At 38.1% G+C, this 20829-nt stretch overlaps 3 protein-coding genes across 6 annotated transcripts in view; 2 read left to right on the forward strand and 1 right to left on the reverse strand.

Moving 5' to 3' along the window:
- The window catches only part of LOC142160632 (uncharacterized), a 169583-nt gene extending 167019 nt beyond the window's left edge, over positions 1-2564 (forward strand). Inside the window, exon 26 of the mRNA XM_075215494.1 lies at positions 1528-2564. Coding sequence (XP_075071595.1) covers positions 1528-2438 — 911 coding nt within the window. The 3' untranslated portion in view covers positions 2439-2564. The remainder of the gene's footprint in view (positions 1-1527) is intronic.
- Positions 1-20829, reverse strand: part of LOC142159947 (uncharacterized) — a 502572-nt gene that overhangs the window by 381496 nt on the left and 100247 nt on the right. The window lies entirely within an intron of this gene.
- Positions 18813-20829, forward strand: part of LOC142160024 (uncharacterized) — a 73395-nt gene continuing 71378 nt past the window's right edge. The window contains exons 1-2 of the mRNA XM_075214944.1: positions 18813-18871; positions 20443-20606. Coding sequence (XP_075071045.1) covers positions 20529-20606 — 78 coding nt within the window. The 5' untranslated portion in view covers positions 18813-18871; positions 20443-20528. The remainder of the gene's footprint in view (positions 18872-20442; positions 20607-20829) is intronic.

Raw genomic sequence — 20829 nt, forward strand, 5'->3', positions numbered from 1 at the left:
TAACTTTACCACGGACCCAGCATGCTGCTAATGATAATCGGCACCTGATAGAGAGCTCATATAGGCTTTTTAGATCAATTTTACCGCTGATTCAGCACGCCGATAAATTGAGAATTACAAGAGAACTTATACCTGCCGATCCTATCGATAGGTCAATTTATCTCATTATCTTAACTAACACGCTGTCGTACTATGCTATCATCATCATCAATTTATATAGCGCCACTGATTCCGCAGCGCTGTACAAATAACTCATTCACATCAGTCCCTGCCCCATTGGAGCTTACAGTCTAAATTCCCTAACATGCACACACAGACAGAGCGAGAGAGACTATGGTCAATTTTGATAGCAGCCAATTAACCTACTAGTATGGTTTTTGGAGTGTGGGAGGAAACTGGAGCACCCGGAGGAAACCCACGCAAACACAGGGAGAACATACAAACTTCACACAGATAAAGCCAGACTATCTAGGTGTTTAGATGGGTGAAGCTATCGATTCAACAAACAGTTAATGCATTAGCAGCAGTATATGGACAGCTCAAATGTCATGTGGAGCACACTATACAGACTAAGATATAATGTGCTAATTGATGTTACCATCACTCATATCGTAGCATGCCCATAAAACTCTTGTATAAGATAAATTTATAGAGAGTTACATAAGAAAGTATATATTCCACTGATAGCTGCTATAATAATTAAAATGTTAGTATTTACTATTTCTAATATAGAGATGTATACATAAAAGACTTATAATACATCGGCTTAGAAGATCATCCACTCTGTTTCCCTACTAATCTCACATATTTTTTATTTTGCTTTTAGTTTTTAGTTTTAATTATGATGAATAAAAATTAATTATTTTTAGTGAGTTTTCTTTTTTTTTATCTACCATTTGGGTGATATATGAGAGACTTTTTCCATGTTCCCTCCTTGTCTTTTGCATCAGAAAAACTTAGTGAATCTAATTCACTGTGATAGGTGTATTCCTTTTCTTCTTTTCGTTACTATACATGTCTTTATACTACGGAGAATGCACTCTAAATACAAATTAAGATACTTTTTCATGCCAAACGAATACAATAAAAGAGATACTTCTATGCTACATTTATTTATTGCAGAGGGTTGTAATCTTCAATGTTAATTTAGCCAATATCCACTCTGCTACCAAGGCTTCAATGTTTGTGTGTGAGGTCAGTGTCTGAGCATTGTAGTTGCACAATGTCGCTGGCTAATGAGGCTCCCTGTCCTATAATAGGGGCTGGTCCATGTGTGTGCTTGGGAAATATTACACACCAAAGTGCGTTTTTGCATTGTTCAATGTGGATGGGTCTATGCAATGTTCTTGGCAATGCGTTAAACAAATAAAACATTGGTTTAAAATATAATTGCTGTACGTACATTTAGATTTGTAATGAAGTGTTTTTGTTTGCAAATAAAAATGAAGCAATTCAACATCTTAACTTCACTAAATCTTTGAAAATTTGCTACTCAGTGTCTATTTTATACATCTATTTTATTTCCAGCAGATGGACACACAAGCAGGAATACCTCGGAGGGATATCTCGTTTTGTCTCCAGGTTTTAAAGATAACAACATCATACAAGATTTTCCTGGAGAAAAAAACATTACTCTAAAAATACATCCAGTACTTCACAGTGGACATATATCATCTGACCCTTCCAGTCATGAGGCATGTTTTCCTAAATACTCAGATATTGCTACACCTAGTACAACTCATAGAGGTGGTACAATATTTCCATGTTCTGAATGTGGAAAATATTTTACACATAAATCAGGTCTTGTTACACATAAGAGAACTCACACAGGTGAGAAACCATTTGCATGTTCAGAGTGTGGGAAATGTTTTACAGATAAATCAGATCTCGCTAAACATCAGAGATTTCACACAGGTGAGAAGCCATTTCCATGTTCTGAGTGTAAGAAATGTTTTACACAGAAATCAGATCTTGTTAAACATCAGAGAATTCACACAGGTGAGAAGCCATTTCCATGTTCTGAGTGTGGGAAATGTTTTACACGCAATTCAGGTCTTGTTAAACATCAGAGAATTCACACAGGTGAGAAACCATTTTCATGTTCTGAGTGTGAGAAATGTTTTACACAGAAATCAGGTCTCATTAAACATAAGAGAATTCACACAGGTGAGATGCCATTTTCATGTTCCGAGTGTGAGAAATGTTTTACAGATAAATCAAATCTCGCTACACATCAGAGATTTCACACAGGTGCGAAGCCATTTTCATGTTCCGAGTGTGAGAAATCTTTTCCACTGAAATCAGATCTTGTTAAACATACGAGAACTCACACAGGTGAGAAACCATTTCCATGTTCTTTTTGTGGAAAATGTTTTAGACAAAGACTATCTCTCTTAAAGCATCACATCATACACACAAGAGAAAAGCAATGTCCATAAGCTGATATATATGAAATGGGGGTTGTAGCAATACTGTAAACATTGTAAAAGATGTATATTTTTTTATATGTAAATGATACAAATTGGTATAAATAAATTTACAAAGTGTATACTGATAAAATAGAATATCCAGCTATTGATTAAGAATTATTCATTTATAGTAATGGGGCATGGAAGCTACAAACATAGTACAACTGATCCCAATGTCATAATGCTGGTAGTTCCCATGAAAGAACCTTTGACTGTGGTGGTGATAGCTATACGAAGCAAACTACGTTTGGTCAAGCCTCTTAATAATAAGGTACAAGCTGAAGTGAAACGCTTGTAGAATAGTGATGGACGAAGCCAATGTCAACGCATTGGAGAAGGTAGTATAGTGTTCAGTCAAACAAAACAAGTTTTCTTAGAAACAAGCAATGAAATCCAAAATAAAACTTTGGTTGTGCCAAAGTTTGGTAGAACTGAGGGACTTTTATAAGGGCTACAAACAGGTGAGAATTGTTCTAATTGATTTGAGCTTTTCACTGAAGCGCTGATTGCAGAGTAGATAAAGCGGTACAGTGGTCCAGGTGGGGAGACTAGCTAAATTGGTGTACTTGGCAGAGTACTGATTACAGGAATTGAGAAAAGGTGTTTGTAGCTGTCACAGTGAATAGTTATCTAACAGCTGTCATCTGGAGCTGGTGTGAAACGTCACACAGACACAGCAGAACAATAAATGTAAACCCCTCTGCTTGGTGACCTATTAGAGATAAGTGATTGTCCGATTCGATTGCTGTGGTTTCAAAGCACAACAACTATTCGTTAAGATGTGAGGGGATCACACACTCAAAACATATAGATTTTACAATAATGATCAGATGCAGGAAAAGGGAAAAATTAACTGAACAAAAATATCACCAAGAGAAGCCTGCGTAGCTAGGTAGCACAAGAGCTTCTCTTGGATTCTCTGCATTCAAATGAGTCATTCTAGTAAAATATATTCTCTGAGATAGGGTCATAAATTATATTATTGCCAACTTCAGTTTTCAGGTACACATGTCATACAAGGACAATGGTCATTATTACAATGTGGATTTTAGGATAAGAACTAGTGAATTTAGCACAGACACTGATAATGAGAATTGTTTACTAACTAAATACAATGTAGAATAGTTAGAGGCAATAGAGCATGTTTGCCAGCCCAAGGTAATGTTGAATCTGGAAAAAGAACAGGTACAGCTTAAGTATATCTAATGTCTAAGTTAGTATTGCCTTGGTATTGATTATTTTTGAGTAAATACCAAATTCAATGGGAGAGCACTTCTCATTATCCTCAGACTGCTTTGATGAATGGAAGTCCTTGTTACTAGCTAAGCCTATGCATATCCTATTTCAAAATGAGTATCTATGGGAATATGACGAAACTGTGACAGTAATACAAGCGGTGTGGTTAAATCTTGCCTCTGCGAGGCAATTACACGCGACTGTATTAGCGGTGACACGCTAGTCTTGTCAAATTGCTGTCGCATCGGCCACAAGTAAAACCATTTTTAAGCAATTCAGATTAATTGATTTTAACAATATTTTAATTGATTTTTAACAGCCCACCATTTGATAGTCTATATAAACTATCACATCATACGCGCTAATATGGGATCATTATTAGGACCCCCGTTTCTGTGTTGGTAGCTCTCATCAGTACCATCAGTGGTATAACGTTCAGTTGTTACCATGGTTACTCTATTTCCACACTTCAACACACCAGGAACACACCTGTAAATCATATAAATTATTACCAGGACACTAAATATAAGAATAAGGAGCTTACCCAAACCTGGCACTAGTTCTTTTACCCAATCGCCAAAACCTGAGAATAAATTTACAGGATTTAACCATGAGACAACCTTCTATTTTTTCCCACACTGCAGAAAGAGAAGCATTATGAGCTCTATGAAATTCCCATCCATTTTATGGTTAATTATTTCCTTAGGGTTATCGGTATTGTTAGTGATGTAAGTGCAACACTTGACCCCAATCTGTGTTGCTAAGGTTACTCAGTATCCTCTAGTGACCGCTGTCAAATAGTTGAAAATATTCCTATTTGCTACTAATTTTTTTTCAGGTTTGCAGCGCCTTACCCGTATACCTGAATGTGTCATCATACATTTGGTTACGTTACCAATCTTGCCAGAGCCTGTATATAATTAAAACTCAGGGTTCACTGGACCATCCAGGTTATGTCCAATGCTACCAGATACTGAAACCCTGTAGACTCTTATTTTAAATTTGTAGTTAGGGTTCCTCCGTGGGTACAATGCTTCTTTTAAATCTGTATTTGTACTGTGTGTGTGTACGTATGGAGGTGGGGTAGAGCTGTGAATACTGAGCATATTTTAATGGGATAAAGTCATGATCTTGGGGACTATTCTTTCTGTGAAACATACTCCCTTGGAGTTTGGAGATTACCATTTATAGGCTTTAAGCCTACAGATAGAATACACATCCTCAGGGAGAACATAGGATACAGAGTAACTTTGAATAGTGCTACATAAATTTCTAATAAATCTACCCAAGCCCAGAGTCCCCATCTGTTCAAAACAAGTACGTGCCTGGATAGTCACTAGACAGTTTCTGCTTTGCACTTTACCAAAACACTTTTCTAGACTTACACGTGTATTCTGTTCTCTACAAACCAGATGTACCTTTAATAACATTTATACGGTTGATATCACTTGGTCTCCTATGAGTCCTCTTGGAGTAGGTCATTGTCTTATTGAGCCACACTACTTCCCAATATCCAGGTTTCTTTGTGTTGGTGAAATTTATATATATCAAAGACCTGTCTGCTGAGTATTGGTGAAGTTTCAAACATTATACTTTACACCTGATGGTCTTCCCTCCCGTAATTCAAGAACCTCAGCGACATTTAATAGAATGGGGATTAATACTACATTGTCTTGTCCCTGAGGGTACCCTTACAACTGAAGCATGGTAGTGATTTGGTGGGTGTCTCTCAAACTCAAGGTTACCGTTACACTGACGTCGCTGGAAGCAACGTTCTTCTATTTCGGGGCCACAATATTTACATATGCAGTATTCTACAGAAAATACCCCCTCGCATTGCTTCAGAACTCCAGAATGGGTAGATTGTTTATTGACCCCTGAGTTGAATAGAGTGTGGGGTCAAACAAAACTACTAATTCATCTTAATCCTTACATCCTCAATCCTATCCTCACAATCGAACTTCATGGCCTTGACGTCACCTCGAAAATACTGGGTACTGCAAAAAAGAAAAAAAATTGATGCTCCATGGTAGAGTAATAAAGTCAGTCCTTTTTTGGCTCAGGTGACCTCACTGCAATTCAATCTCTTGACACATGCTCACGAGTGACGGTGTTGTTTTAAACCTTTCTGCTGCTGTCGCATCTGTTTGCTCATTATTTCCAGTGTAAAAATGCAGGTTCCGGGTTACATTGGATTCATAAAACGTGACACTCGGGTAGATTCAATTAGCTATTGAATTAACTAAATGCTGCAATAACAGCACTTACTGTTTGTTTGTGGAAGAACTGGAGGAAATTGTGTGTCGCTGGAATGATTGAAGACCATGATGAATCTAGAAGAGAATAAAAAAAGAAATAAGAATAAAACTATGTTTAACGATAAATATGGAGTAATATCATTAAAACACTGATCAACCATGAGTATAAATAAAACTCATGTCTTTTCCATCTCCACAAGTCCATAAGTAAGTTGATATAAGCATACAGATGATTGTATTGTGTCTATTCAATGGAGATGGATGACTTCAGAGATCTCTTCTTTTACAAGAAGATTGCCTAAAGGACAGGATGGTATCGTTGCATACATAATAATTTAACTTGAAAATTCGTCTGGATAAAAGTTTGAAAAGATTGTTGATTAAAAACTGCATATGTGTAAAAATCTTATAAAAAAGGTGATATTGGTGCGTTTAATTTATCACAACTAGTATATCAAAATAACTCTATATAACTAAAAATACTAAAATAATACTTAAAATATAGTAGAGTGATTCTGATGGAATAAATAAACGTTTTTAAAAACTTGTATATATAAATGATAGAATATGTTGTTTAATATATTATATAGAATAAATTAATACATATTAATTACATATACTCCATTCACACTCCTGCCCGCTCCCTTCGCTCGGCCAATGATCGCCGCCTCTCCTCCACACTGATCACCTCTTCCCACTCTCGAATCCAAGACTTCTCCCGTGCTGCCCCCCTTCACTGGAACGACCTTCCTCGCTCCATCCGTCTCTCTCCCAATCTGTGCTCCTTCAAACGGGCACTTAAAACTCACCTGTTCCTTAAGGCCTACCAACCATCCATTTAACCTCTCATCTCTTCTGCTCATCCTCCCTTGACCCCTCTTCTCTCTCCCCTTTGATTCACTGCTCCCTTTTGTGCCTGACTTTGTTTAACCTCCCTTAGGATGCAAGCTCGAATGAGCAAGGCCCTCTTCCCTCCAGTCTCCATACCTGTTCTTCTGCTCCGTCTCTAATGTATCTGCCCTCCCGGAGTTTCTGAAGTACTGGTACTTTGTGTTTATTGTTCTGTACTGTTCTACCCTGTATAGTCTACTGTTTGTACTGTATGCGGCGCTGCGGAAACCTTGTGGCGCCCTACAAATAAACGATAATAATTAGAAGATTTTCAATATATACTTTTAATATCTACTTTAGGGGGATGTGTGTTACAAGTGCACTTGATGATTCACATTTATACATTTAGAATTTATATTAAATTAATAAATTTTTCACACATTCATCACTTAATGTATTACCAACAAAGAATTTCTTATTTTTTTGTCACGCAACTATGACATGACCTTATACTAAATGATGGTATTTTTATTCAATATATATTATGATATTTTTACACTAGCACTTTTGTTTGTTCTTTCACATTATCACGCAGACATAATGTCACAATAAGAAATAGGTACATTGATTTATAATTATTTAACTAACACTAAATGGATGCTCCTACTGCAAAATGATTCTTAAAAATAGTAAAACTAATATAAATATGGTAGTAATATTCTTTTAGAAATAAATACATATAAATAATAACTCATGACCAATAGTATTTAAGCACCTCCTAATGAATATGAATCTAAAAATAAGAGGTAAACAGTGGATAAAATCACACTATTGCGTAGACAAAATACACAAATGAGATTGTATTGAGTAAAGTTATATAAATTATTATTTGCGAATAAATGTGGATATCATGATAACGCACCAGAGAATATGTGGTCATAAAAATAAAGGCTACTGAGATGTAATAAATTGATTTTGAATCGTGCTGTACGTAACTCTTTATCTTGTCCAATATGATACATACTATAAACATCTGCTGAATAAAATATAATAATCTGTTTTTGTTTTATAAATGATAATTAAAAATATCTATTTTCTGGGAGATATTTACTGTGAAAGAAAAAAGAACAGGATCTACAAGGGTTAACTTTGACGATACGTACCTCCAACCACAAATATTCTGACTAAAAGACTAAGCCATACCAATCCACAGCATCAGAACCACTCCTAGACCATCTCTTAACGAGTCACCTTTTGAAATACTTTTTGGTAGACAGCCTTACTTGATGGTAGAAAGTCCTGACTAAGTGTGTTAGAACAGTTGGCAGACTGTCCTGCAATCTCCTACCTGTCCTTGCTTTCAATACTTATTGCTGGTACTCATATCCTAAGCTCAGTTCAATCTATGTTACTGTTTGAACGTTATCCAAGCTAAGACAAGCATTAAACAGATGAAAACATTAGCTATGGGTAATTTTACTAAAACATTGTGTAACACTATAATGAACCGTTTTGTGCCTTATATAATGCCAGATGATGTATATTACATTTGTGGGCGAAGGGCTCACAAATGGTTAACTCCGAGCTCCAGTATATGTTTTCTAGGAAAAGTAGTTCCTGAAATAATTACTTCACCCCATGATAAAATGACTGACATACACAGAACAATCTCACCTCTATATGTACACACACAGTATGAACACAAATTTAAAATAAATATGATTCAAGGTGAACCTTTAGCAGCAAATTTAATTACTGAAACCACAGGGGTTTCAGACCATGGCTGCATTGAACTCCACCAAGATTATTTGTGGAACTCTAAATTATAAATACATACAGAATCTGGCTAAGCTAATTGACAATATTGCTGAAATGTGTTACGGTTCTGAAGCAGAGGACATTGGTACTAACCCTGATTGACTCTGGCAGTCCAAGAGATGCGGAGTCTAGCGGATTCCCCGGTATTCACCAAGAACCGTCCTCTAGGGTGCCCCAGGAAGTAGTACAGCGGAGAAAACTGGTAGCAAGGAATGCAGGAGGTAATCAGGAGCAAGGTCAAACAGGCAGAGATCTGGTACACAGGAGGTAATCCAGGAGCATGGTCAAACAAGCAGAGGTCTGGTACAAATAAGGTTAATCAGTAGCATGGTCAAGTAAGCAGAGGTCTGGTAAACAGGAGGTTGATCAGGAACGTGGTCAAGCAAGCAGAGGTCTGGTATACAGGAGGTAAATCAGGAACAAGGAGGCTAGACACAACCCAGGAGTCAGGAGCTGGCAACAACTTTGCTCTGACACTGAGTGTCAGAGCGCAGTTAAATACCTAAAGCAAATTTGAAACTCCTGCCCCACCCACAGTGATGTGAGCTGCCACCAGGAAGTGCAGAGCAAAGGTGCAACAAGACATCACTGGAACGAGGGCTGTTGAGTCAAAGAGCAGGTTTGAAAAACCCGCCCCAGGCTGTTGTAAAAGTGAACCGCCACCCAGAAGTGCTGGACAGCGGCGCCGTAAGACAGCGCTGGAGCGAGGATGGGTAAGTTGTGACAGTATCATGACACATTCAGGTATATGGGTAAAGAGCTGCGGGCTTATAATAAGGAATAAGTACAACATAGATTGAGTCTAAATTATCTCATTGCAATTACTGGTGGATATTGTGTGACATTAGTCACCCAGTTTAGTGTTAAATGTTGCACTTATTTCACTAATAATATAGATGACACTAAAGAAATAATTGACTGTAAAATGGATGAGATTTTACAGTTAAAATGGGAATTAGGCCCACAATTCCTTTTTATATGAGATAGAGGAAAAGGTAGCATGGATCTCATGGTTGAATCCTGTAAAATGGTTTTCAGGTTTAGGGGAATGGGTACAAGAACTGGTTGCTGGTATAGGCAAACTCCTTATCCTTATAGTTGGTGTCTTTATAGTAATTGGATTATGTATCAGATGTGTTCCTGCTGTGTTGAAGTGTGGTAAACGTTCGACTGAGGTGACCCCAGAAAATGACAATGTGATGATATTAAGAGGGACAAAAAAAATTAAGTCTTATATTCTGATCCTACAATAGAATCTTGAAAAGGTGAGAGTATTGGATATACTCTCGAAGGGTGTAACTGATAAATGTCAATAATGGGACGGTGGTAATTAATAATTTCTGTACATTACAATCAGTTGCAATGCGATTCATATGCAACAGAATTATTATCATAACATTTAAATATGCTTCATGTATTTTCTTTCTTTTAATATAAAAATATAAAGTGGTTACCAGGCTAATTAATGTTTCCAACATCTAAATTACACAAAGTTTGGTATTATTTTATTCACAATTGCATGAGAACATTTCCAGTGTTATTTTTGTAGCGTTGGCAACTTGTGAACACTAATTATAGATAATATCACTTTTTCATACAGCAAATAGCCAGTTCACAGGGATCATAAAAAAACGTTTATACTGGTCTAGAGCAAGGAATGTGATGAAGGACATCTGGTAATCTCAAGGTACAGTGACCAGAAGAATCCACCAATGCCACTTCGAGTTCTTGGGAGATAAAGACCCTTCGACTTATGAATGAGGACCTTAATACTGTAACTGTGTATCTTTGTGATGGCACTGCTTTTTACAACTGTACAGTGTATAAATTGTTCACCTCTGGGTTTGGAAACCAGAGTGTTCTGATAGAAGCTTGTGTTGATGCCAAAAGGCTCGATAGTATGCATGCCAAACTCTGCCTTTAATACTTGTGAGTAAAGCCGATGTGCTTTGGAACCACAGTGATCACATCGGAAAATCTTTATTGCAAACGATTTATACGATCTTATCAGCGTCTTGTGTGAATCTTGTAAAGGGTGGTAATAGGGTAACCTAGTGAGGCTAAAAGGGTGCCTGAGGAATATTATAAGCTTGCCTAAAGAGGTGGGTGTTCAGAGAAAGCTTGAAGATTTCTAGACCAGAAGAAAGTCTTATTGTGCGAGGGAGTGAATTCCATAGAGTGGGTGCAGCTTGAAAAAAGTCCTGTAAACGAAAATCAGAGGATGTAATGAGAGTGGATGTTAGACGAAGATCTTGTGCAGAACTGAGTTGTCGAGTTGTGAGGTATTTTGAGACAAGTGAGGAGTTGTATGTTGGTGCAGATTTGTTGATGGCCTTGTGATTTATTTATGTTAGTAGAAGTAACCAATGTAGAGACTGACAGAGTAAGGAAAATCAATCTAGCCACTGTGTGAAATATAGATAGTAGGCGTGAGAGTCTGTTTTGGCGAAGACTGGTAAGGAGGGAATTGCAATAGTCAATGCGGGAGATGATGAGTCCATGAATTCGTTTTTGCAGTGTATTGTGTGTATTCTGTAAATGTTTTTTAGATGTATGTAACATGATTTAGATACAGTCGAGAATATGTGTGAGACAAGGATCACACCTAGGCAGCGGGCTTGCGGAGTGGGATTTTTGGTCATGTTGAAAAAGGAAACAAAAAGAAAAATTCTCTCATGAAGGATGCACTCTAAGGCTCACTAATTTATTTAAAAATGACATTATTATATTGGATTTAAAAACTGATCTATGCGAAATATTTTAAAATTAGAATGAATTGTGTGAAAAGAAAATAAAGTTATGTGATGTTAAAATAAACTTTAGTTTTACACATCCCAGCAAATCTTATTAATGTCAATTGGTTTATTTGTAATAAACTGCAAATTTATTACCAGAAGCATTTTTCTTGTGTTAATTTTCAAATGACTCTGATGTAAATCCAATTTTCATTCACATTAAATCCATGATACAAGATCATATTGTGCAATATCCATTCACTATGAGCCAATTAATAATATATGAATTAGGGGATGACGATATACGGATTAAAACAACAAATCAATTGGGATGATGTTCCAACAATGAAAGTCGGTTCTTCATTTGAGGTAAATCTCAATATCACTTATACATCAATCACTAAACAGAGGCAATTTTGTATTTTAAATATATTTATTAATTAATGTCATTGATACCTTCTGTTTTGTGTTAAATAAGCACCAATCATAATTCTCACAAATCAATGTTTAGAAAACTATTCATACACATTCATTAAAAGTAGTGATTATATCCTTTTATCATTTGTGATTGCTATTAACGAAATTAGAGAGACATGCAGCTCATTCATCAAGTATGAGTGATAAAGATCTTTGAAAATAAGATGGATTTGTTACTTTTTTATGTGATCCTGAAACCCCATCCGTTAGTTAGAAGCGAATACTGAATTTCAACTCTTGCTCTTCCATACACCCATAACAGTTGTAAAGCTAATTATTCTGTCTTCATTAAACTGGAAAGACAAACGTCTTATTAAGAGATGCAGACATCTCATTTAGTAATATAAAATTCAATGGAGCAGAGTCATCACGATTGGATAGTAGATGTAGTATTGAGAAGACATGTTTGTTAATCATATAATAGGAATCTAAAGAATCTTCATTTTATCATTTTTATGATGGTTATAACTATAATGGAATTAGCTATTTTATCCTATTCAGTATTCATTCACACTGAGTATGATGTCAAAGACCTATATCATATAATTCAAAATCTCTTTCTGCCTAAGACACCATCTTTAATATCTCGTTTTGTCAATATTATATAAAGAGTTGTAATAATGACTAAATCTAAGTATAATACGTTTATTGTTTAAATTATTACGCACTCCTCATTCATACTTTTATAGCTCCTAGCAATTAAAGATCTCTTCAAAATAGTTATATCCAAAAATGTATTTCATTCATTTATGAATGAAATGAAAAACATAGATGTAGTCTCAGAAATGTAACCTTTGGATCTCTATAACGCTGTTTAAAAAATTCAGCGTGTGTATAAAATAGAATGTGTACTTATCAATTGGTGATATCGTGCCCCTAATCAGATTAATAATTATATTGGTAACTGAACAAAGAAAATGAATTTATTAAATTAAATCTATACAATATATCTTCCTTTAACAGATTAACCTAAATTGATTGTCTCTATGTACTTTCATACAGCAGCCGTCTCCCTTATATTCTTAGCCGCCTCTCACTGCTCTATGCTGTTGTGGACATTTGGTTAGGATTAATGGTGTCCTTAATGCTGAGAAATATAGGCAGGTACTTATCCATCATGCAATACCATCAGGGAGGCGTCTGATTGGCTACACCTTTATTCTGAAACAACGACCCCAAACATACAGCCAATGTCATTAAGGACTATCTTCAGTGTAAAGAAGAACAAGGAGTCTTGGAAGTGATGATATGGCCCCCACAGAGCTCTGATCTCAACATCATCAAGTCTGTCTGGGATTACATGAAGAAACTGAATGATTTGAGCAGGCCTACATCCACAGATCTATGGTTAGTTCTCAATGATGTTAGGAACAACCTCCCTGCAGAGTTCCTTCAAAAACTGTGTGCAAGTGTACCTAGAAGAAATTATGCTGTTTGAAGGCAAAGGGTGGTCACACCAAATGTTGACTGAAGTTGACGTGTAGTATGAATATTCGCTGATATTGTCTATACAGGCGATGCTCCTCGGTATACAATTCAAAACCACAAGAACTAAAATATTACTATTGTTAGGAGTTGCAGCAGCTCAGTCTTTGCAGTCTCCCCACGTCCTAGCCGTCACTATGACGACCGGGGCTTCACATACCCCTTCTTCGCTCCAGCCGTCACCAGGGCAACAGCTGGGACGGTTGTCTAACCTGAGCTAGGTGTATCTTGTATATCTCTCTATTCTGCAAAAAATCTTATTATCAGATATAAGTCTTAGTCAAGTTATTATCAAGTTAAATTCACCAAAATTTATTTATCAACTCAAATATTATTTGGATAATATAGATAATAAATGTAGCAATAAGAGTTGAATATGATAGTCTATTTCAACCAACGGCTGTAATATCCATTTCACTGAATCCTATATCCACACATGAATTTCAAATGTAGGTAGCAGAGGTAATTTTGGTAGTTTTGTTTAATTAACTGGAACAGGGTCCTTATGGAGTTAAACTCGGAAATAGCTAGACCGCTATTCTTAATTTTCAGAGATTCAATCTCATCAGGCTCAGTACCAAGGGATTGGTGAATAGCAGATGTGGTGCCGTTGTTTAAAAAGGGGATGAAATCACAACCAGGGAATTATAGACCTGTAAGCCTGACATCAATAGTGGGGAAACTACTGGAAGGTATTTTAAGGGATAGTATTCAGGATTACTTGGTACGCCATAAAATTATTAGTGGGAATCAACATGGATTTGTGAGGGATAGGTCATATCAAACTAATCTAATTAGTTTCTACGAGGAAGTTAATGGAAACTTATACCAGGGCAGCACAGTAGATGTGGTCTACTTAGATTTTGCAAAGGCCTTTGATACAGTGCCACACAAGAGGTTGGTTTACAAAATTAGGGTACTGGGTCTAGGAATCAACATTTGTACTTTGTTCGAAAACTGGTTAGAGAATAGGGAACAGAGAGTTGTGATAAATGGAACATTTTCTAATTGGTCAAAAGTCTTAAGTGGAGTACCTCAAGGTTCTGTGCTGGGGCCACTCCTTTTTAATATATTCATTAATGACCTTGGTGATGGCTTAGAGAGTAAAGTTTCTATTTTTGCAGATGACACTAAACTCTGTAAGGTAATAAAATCAGAGCAAGATTTAGCTTCTCTACAGAGGGACTTAAATAAACTGGAGGATTGGGCGGCCAAATGGAATATGAGGTTCAGCACAGATAAATGTAAGGTTATGCATTCAGGGATCAAAAACAAGAACGCAATCTATAAATTAAATGGAATTAATTTAGGAGAATCTATAATGGAAAAGGATTTGGGAGTGCTCGTAGACAGTAGACTTAGCAATAGTGCTCAATGTCAAGCAGCAGCTGCAAGGGCAAATAAAGTATTGACATGCATAAAAATGGGCATTGATGCAAGGGAAGACAGTGTAATTTTGCCACTGTATAAATCGTTGGTAAGACCTCATCTTGAATATGCAGTACAGTTCTGGGCACCACTCTATAAAAAAGATAATTTGGCACTAGATAGGGTTCAGAGAAGGGTGACAAAATTGATAAACGGTATGGAGTCATTAAGTTATGAGGAAAGGTTAGCCAGTTTAGGCATGTTTACTTTAGAAAAGCGGCGTCTAAGGGGAGATATGATTACTATGTACAAATACATTAGGGGTTAATACAGAGAACTTTCATGTGTCAGAACAGTTGGCAGACTGTCCTGCTCTCTCCTCCCTTGCTGCTTTCAATAATTGCTGATACTCGTGTTCTAAGCTCAGTTGCTGCTTGTCTGGATTCTGGAATGTTGGGTCCCTGTCTGGAAAAAGGACAGGTACATGATATAAAAATCCCAGAAATGAGTGAACACAGTAGGCCTCCTTCCCCCAAAGCAGCCCGATATTAAATCAAAAGCACCGACATTTAATATTTAGACCTCCACCCAAACAACCCCAACATTAAATTAATAGTATTTACATTTAATAAATAAATCTATTTCCTCCCAAACATTAAATAATTAGTATTCACTTTTGTCTCGTTCTGTTTGGTGGCCTTCGTTGTCTAATGATACCAGGGAATTCGTCCTGTCCTGTGAAACTTGTGCCAGGTTCCCTCATGCCTCTGCCTGTTCCAGTAAAACCTTGGACACACATAACCGTGGACTTCATTGTGGAACTGCCTCGCTCATCCAGCTTTACCACCATCTGGGTGATCGTGGATCGATTTTGTAAGATGGCCCACTTCATTCCGCTTACAGGATTGCCATGTGCCAAAACATTGGCTTCCTTGTTTATCCAGCATGTTTTCAGGCTCCATGGACTTCCCATCAACATCCTTTCTGATCGAGGCTCCAAATTTGTCACCACCTTCTGGAAACCTTTTTGCACCCGGCTGGGAATCAAACTTTGTCTGTCTTCAGGATATCACCCGCAGTCTAACGGACAAACAGAAAGGGTCAACCAATCCCTTGAGCAATTTCTTCGCTTGTATGTGACCAAATGCCATAATGACTGGGCCACTCTGCTTCCATGGGCAGAATTTGCCTACAACAACTCATGCCATTCTTCCATTCTGGTGTCTCCATTCTTCTGTAACCTTGGGTTCCATCCTCGGTCCAACTCTTTGTCTGCTCTGGAATCCTCAAATAGACTGAGGCCTCAACACTCCACTGCTCATCTCTTCCGGATATGGGAAAAGGTTCATATTGCCCTCAAACAGACCTCATTCAAGTCTAAACATTATGCTGATTAGCACCGCGGACCATGCCCTTTTAAAGTCAGTGACAAAGTCTGGCTGTCTATTCACAACATTCATTCAGATTAACCCTGTGGCTTTCAGACTGAATCTTTCTCCCTCAAACAAGATTCCATATACTGCAATATATCTAAAATACAATCAATACAAAATATGCAATTTTATTGCTAGTACACGAAGGGTTATAATGCAATAAAGGTTGCAACCTATATAACAGTAATAGGCCATCACACATGTGAAACAAATAGGCACAATCAATAATCGATATAATAGCTAAAACAGTAGTCCAATTACACAGTATTAAGGTAAGTATTGAAATAGGTGCGCATACCAAGGTATCACTGATCTCTAACAATAGTATTTAAATGACAATGTCAGTCTGGTAAAGATCAAACTTAAGTATGGTGGTAGAGTGGAGTATAGATGGTAAATCCAAATAATGCCAGGTAGTACTAGTCCATATGGCTCAGTCTCTGGGTACAGATCAAATAATGGATGTGTATTCCACGGTCACATAGGGTAGATATGTAAGTCCAAACTGTGAAATCTGTTTTGGTGGAATGCACAGAAATAATTGGTCTCCAGTCGCTTTCATTCGCCCATATATTTGGGTAAAGGCAGGTGAATTCAATCTGAGTGGAGCGGTTCCGGGATCTAAGTATGTTAGAAACTTACCCTGGGTAGGGCTTAAGTGGTTTCCTCTTTCCGAAGTCCCTTCCGTATGAAACACCACAGTGATGAATGACGAAGTGGTAGTCAAGGCAACTGTGGAATTGGACTGTTCGTTTATCTATTATATCGATTATTGATTGTGCTATGTTTTCCACATGCGTGATGGCCTATTACTGTTATATAGGTTGCAACCTTTATTGAAGTATAACGCTTTGTGTACTAGTAATAAAATTGCATATTTTGTATTGATTGTATCAACATTTTAGATATATTGCAGTTTACTACTGCGCCAAGGGGACTATTTCATTTATCTACCCTCACTGTGGATATAAGCTGAACATTATGAGGCTATAATGTGAGCATTAGAAGGCTGTGAAGTGGGCATTACGAAGATATCAGGTGAGCACTATGAGGCAGGCATAATAAGACAGACAAACTAAGGCTATAAAATGAGCATTAAGAGGATATCAGGTAACTATTATGCGGCTACGATATGGCCATTATAATGCTGTTAAGTTGGTGTTATGGGTTGAGGTGGACACTAAGAGGATATGAGGTGGGAAATAGAGCATCTGATGCAGGAATTATGAAGTTGTAAGGTAAGCATTATGAGGCTATGAGGTTGGCATACAGAGGCTATAAGGTACTATGAGACTGTAAAGTGATCACTATGGGGTCGTGAAGTTGTAAGGTAAGCTTTATGAGGCTATGAGGTGGGCATAGAGGCTATAAGGTACTATGAGACTGTAAAGTGACCACCATGCGGTTGTGAAGTTGTAAGGTAAGCATTATGAGGCTATGAGGTTGGCATACAGATGCTATAAGGTACTATGAGACTGTAAAGTGACCACCATGCGGTTGTGAAGTTGTAAGGTAAGCATTATGAGGCTATGAGGTGGGCATAGAGGCTATAAGGTACTATGAGACTGTAAAGTGACCACCATGCGGTTGTGAAGTTGTAAGGTAAGCATTATGAGGCTATGAGGTGGGCATAGAGGCTATAAGGTACTATGAGACTGTAAAGTGATCACTATGGGGTTGTGAAGTTGTAAGGTAAGCATTATGAGGCTATGAGGTGGGCATAGAGGCTATAAGGTACTATGAGACTGTAAAGTGACCACCATGCGGTTGTGAAGTTGTAAGGTAAGCATTATGAGGCTATGAGGTTGGCATACAGAGGCTATAAGGTACTATGAGACTGTAAAGTAATCACTATGGGGTTGTGAAGTTGTAAGGTAAGCATTATGAGGCTATGAGGTTGGCATACAGAGGCTATAAGGTACTATGAGACTGTAAAGTGACCACCATGCGGTTGTGAAGTGGGAATTATGAGGATATCAGGCGAGCACTATGAGGCCAAAAAAAGCCATTAGGAGGCCATGAGGTGGGCATTAAAAGTGGAAATTATGAGGCAATGTTAGGCATTAGAAGGATATCAGGGGAGCAGAATGAGGCACGGAGAGAGGCTACAAGGTGGGCATTAAGAGGATATCGGATGACTATAAAGAGGCTATGAAGTGGGTATTATAAGGCTGAGGTGGGAAATATGAGGAACTAAGAGACATTATAAGGCAATATGGTGGCCACTAGCAGTCATTAAGTAAGCACTATGAGAATGTAAAGATGGCATTATGTGGCTCTTAGGTAGGTATTATGAGATTATGAAGTGGAAATTAAGAGCCTTTGAGGTGGGAGTCATGAGGTGGTCTCAGCCTCGTAATTCCTATTTCATAACCTCCTAATACTTACTTTACAACTTCACAACTCATGTACATACTTTACTTCTTACCTATGTTATATGTTTATCATTATATCTCATAATATATCTGCCAATCACTGCCTCCTGTCACCCCATGTTACACACTTCCGGTCTGTAGGTCCACCAGACTTCCGGCATGTGCGTTCCACCAGACTTCCGGCCCGTGCGTTCCACCAGACTTCCGGCCTATGAGGCCCACCAGACTTCCGGCCTGTGCGTTCCACCAGACTTCCGGCCTGTGCGTTCCATTTGACCTCCTCTGTCTGTGTATCAAACTTCGAAGTGTATTTTCTTCTGTTGTAACTTCCGGGTGATCGTAGAGTAGAACGAACCAGAGAGGAGACATTGCAGTGTCTGACAGCAGGTAGTGATTTTTTTTTATTAATATTATATTTATACATGTGGAGCAGACTGTGGCGTCATATAATATATATATATATATATATATATATATATATATATATATATATATATATATATATGTACTATAATACGTGAGTGCTGACTGCGTGTGTGTGCTTCTCTGTCTCTCTGTTCCAGACATGCTCAGATAAAGGTTAAGTCCGTCAGGACCACATCTTCTTTAGGTAGCCCAACTCCTGCTTTCCCCATATGTATGTATGTCTGTACTGTATTTACACTGTAATATGTCTTTGAAAGAGCTGTAGCCACCTTGGGTGAGACAGATGGGGAAAGGTCAGGGTAGGAGATGTACTGTGTCACAAAGTCCAATGGAGTGAAAGGTGTGCAGGAGAAGAAGGGTCATCAACAGTGTCAAGCAGCAGAGAGGTCCAGCAGGATGAGCATGGAGAAGTGACCATTAGATTCTACATTAAGTAGACCATAGATCACATTTGTGAGGGCAGTCTCAGTGCAGTGTTGGGGGTAGAAGAGAAAGTGAGTCACTCAAATGGTTTGAAGACAAAGAGGAGGAGAGAAATATGGCGGCAGTCGGAGAGAGAGAGGATCAGTCGAGAGATGGTTTCTTTAGTACATACTCTCCCGGATTTTCTGGGAGGCTACCGAATTTCAGGGAGGCCTCCCGGAAGGGTAGGAAAACCTCCCAGATCCTAAAAAATGCTGAAATTCATGGTATTGAATATTAGAAGTGGGGCTTAATCATGTCATTAAGTCCCGCTCCCCGCTATTTAATGCCGTGCATTTCGGCATTTTATAGTGGTGACGCAAAGACGTTAACACGCCCCCTCCTACCCCTATTACATTATCTGTCCTCCAGGATCTCCTGGAGGTCAGAATCACAAAGTATTGTTGTTAAAAGGAGGATTGAAATGTGCAAGTGGAGAGAGACAGGCTGACGAGGTGAGCTAGAGGGGGGCATGCAGTGGGGGAGAGAGTGCGGAGAAGTACGGTAAGATGATGAGATGGGTCCAGAGACTTCATCCACAGTTACTGGGGAGAATGAGCGGAGGATGAATTGATGAGTGAAGGAGAATGTGGGTGATGTGTGAGGGATCTGACGTTAGGGAATATCTTGTTGAATGGTGTTGATTTTGTCTTGTGTATAGGGATCAGTGTGTATCAGTTGTGTGTATAGTGACAGTAGAGCTGGAAAAGGATCACATGCCACTTTGCTATGGTTTCAAGTGCATACAACGTATGGGATCGAATGACAATCCCAAACATCCATACATTTGTAACAGATTTCAAGTAGAGCAAATTGCACCAAAGAGGTGTCTGGGAGGACCAAACGTCCTGGCTACAAGTAGTGGTGGTTTAACCTTTAGTAATACAGTATCGTGTTAAGGCCTTTGAGCTGTCTTGTGAAGCTTGATCATAGGACTTCAGGGAAACAATGACCAGGGCTTTATGGCTCGGGGGAAGGAGGAGGACTTAATGATCACTCAGTGTTTCATATTTCAATATGTTACATGTCTATTCTGTGATGTTAATTATAATTATTATATTTATTCCGAGAAAATTGAGCTGTGAGGAAACAGTGAGTCTTTCTTAGAAGTCGTGTGGTTGAGACGCATCCTATGTAAATCACTGATTCACTGAGGATGGACAAGGACCGGAGTCATATGGCTGAGGGGATATTAAATCTGACCCTTGAGATCATCTACCTGCTGACTGGAGAGGTGAGAGATTCCTTGACATCCTTTATAGAAACAGTTATATCAGAAACTTACAACTTACCTCTCCTGCAGCTCCTACCTACCATTCTCAGTGGACTGGCTACTCTTAGTCCTCTGTTTTACTCCAGCTCCCAACACAACGTCATCTTGCTGTTTGCACTAATCTGTCCAAAGCAGATGATTCATCTGTGGATGCCGATCAGAGACAGAGGACACAAATTGGTGG

This window comes from Mixophyes fleayi, chromosome 6 (genome assembly GCF_038048845.1).
Source record: "Mixophyes fleayi isolate aMixFle1 chromosome 6, aMixFle1.hap1, whole genome shotgun sequence".
Classification (NCBI taxonomy): Eukaryota; Metazoa; Chordata; class Amphibia; order Anura; family Limnodynastidae; genus Mixophyes; species Mixophyes fleayi.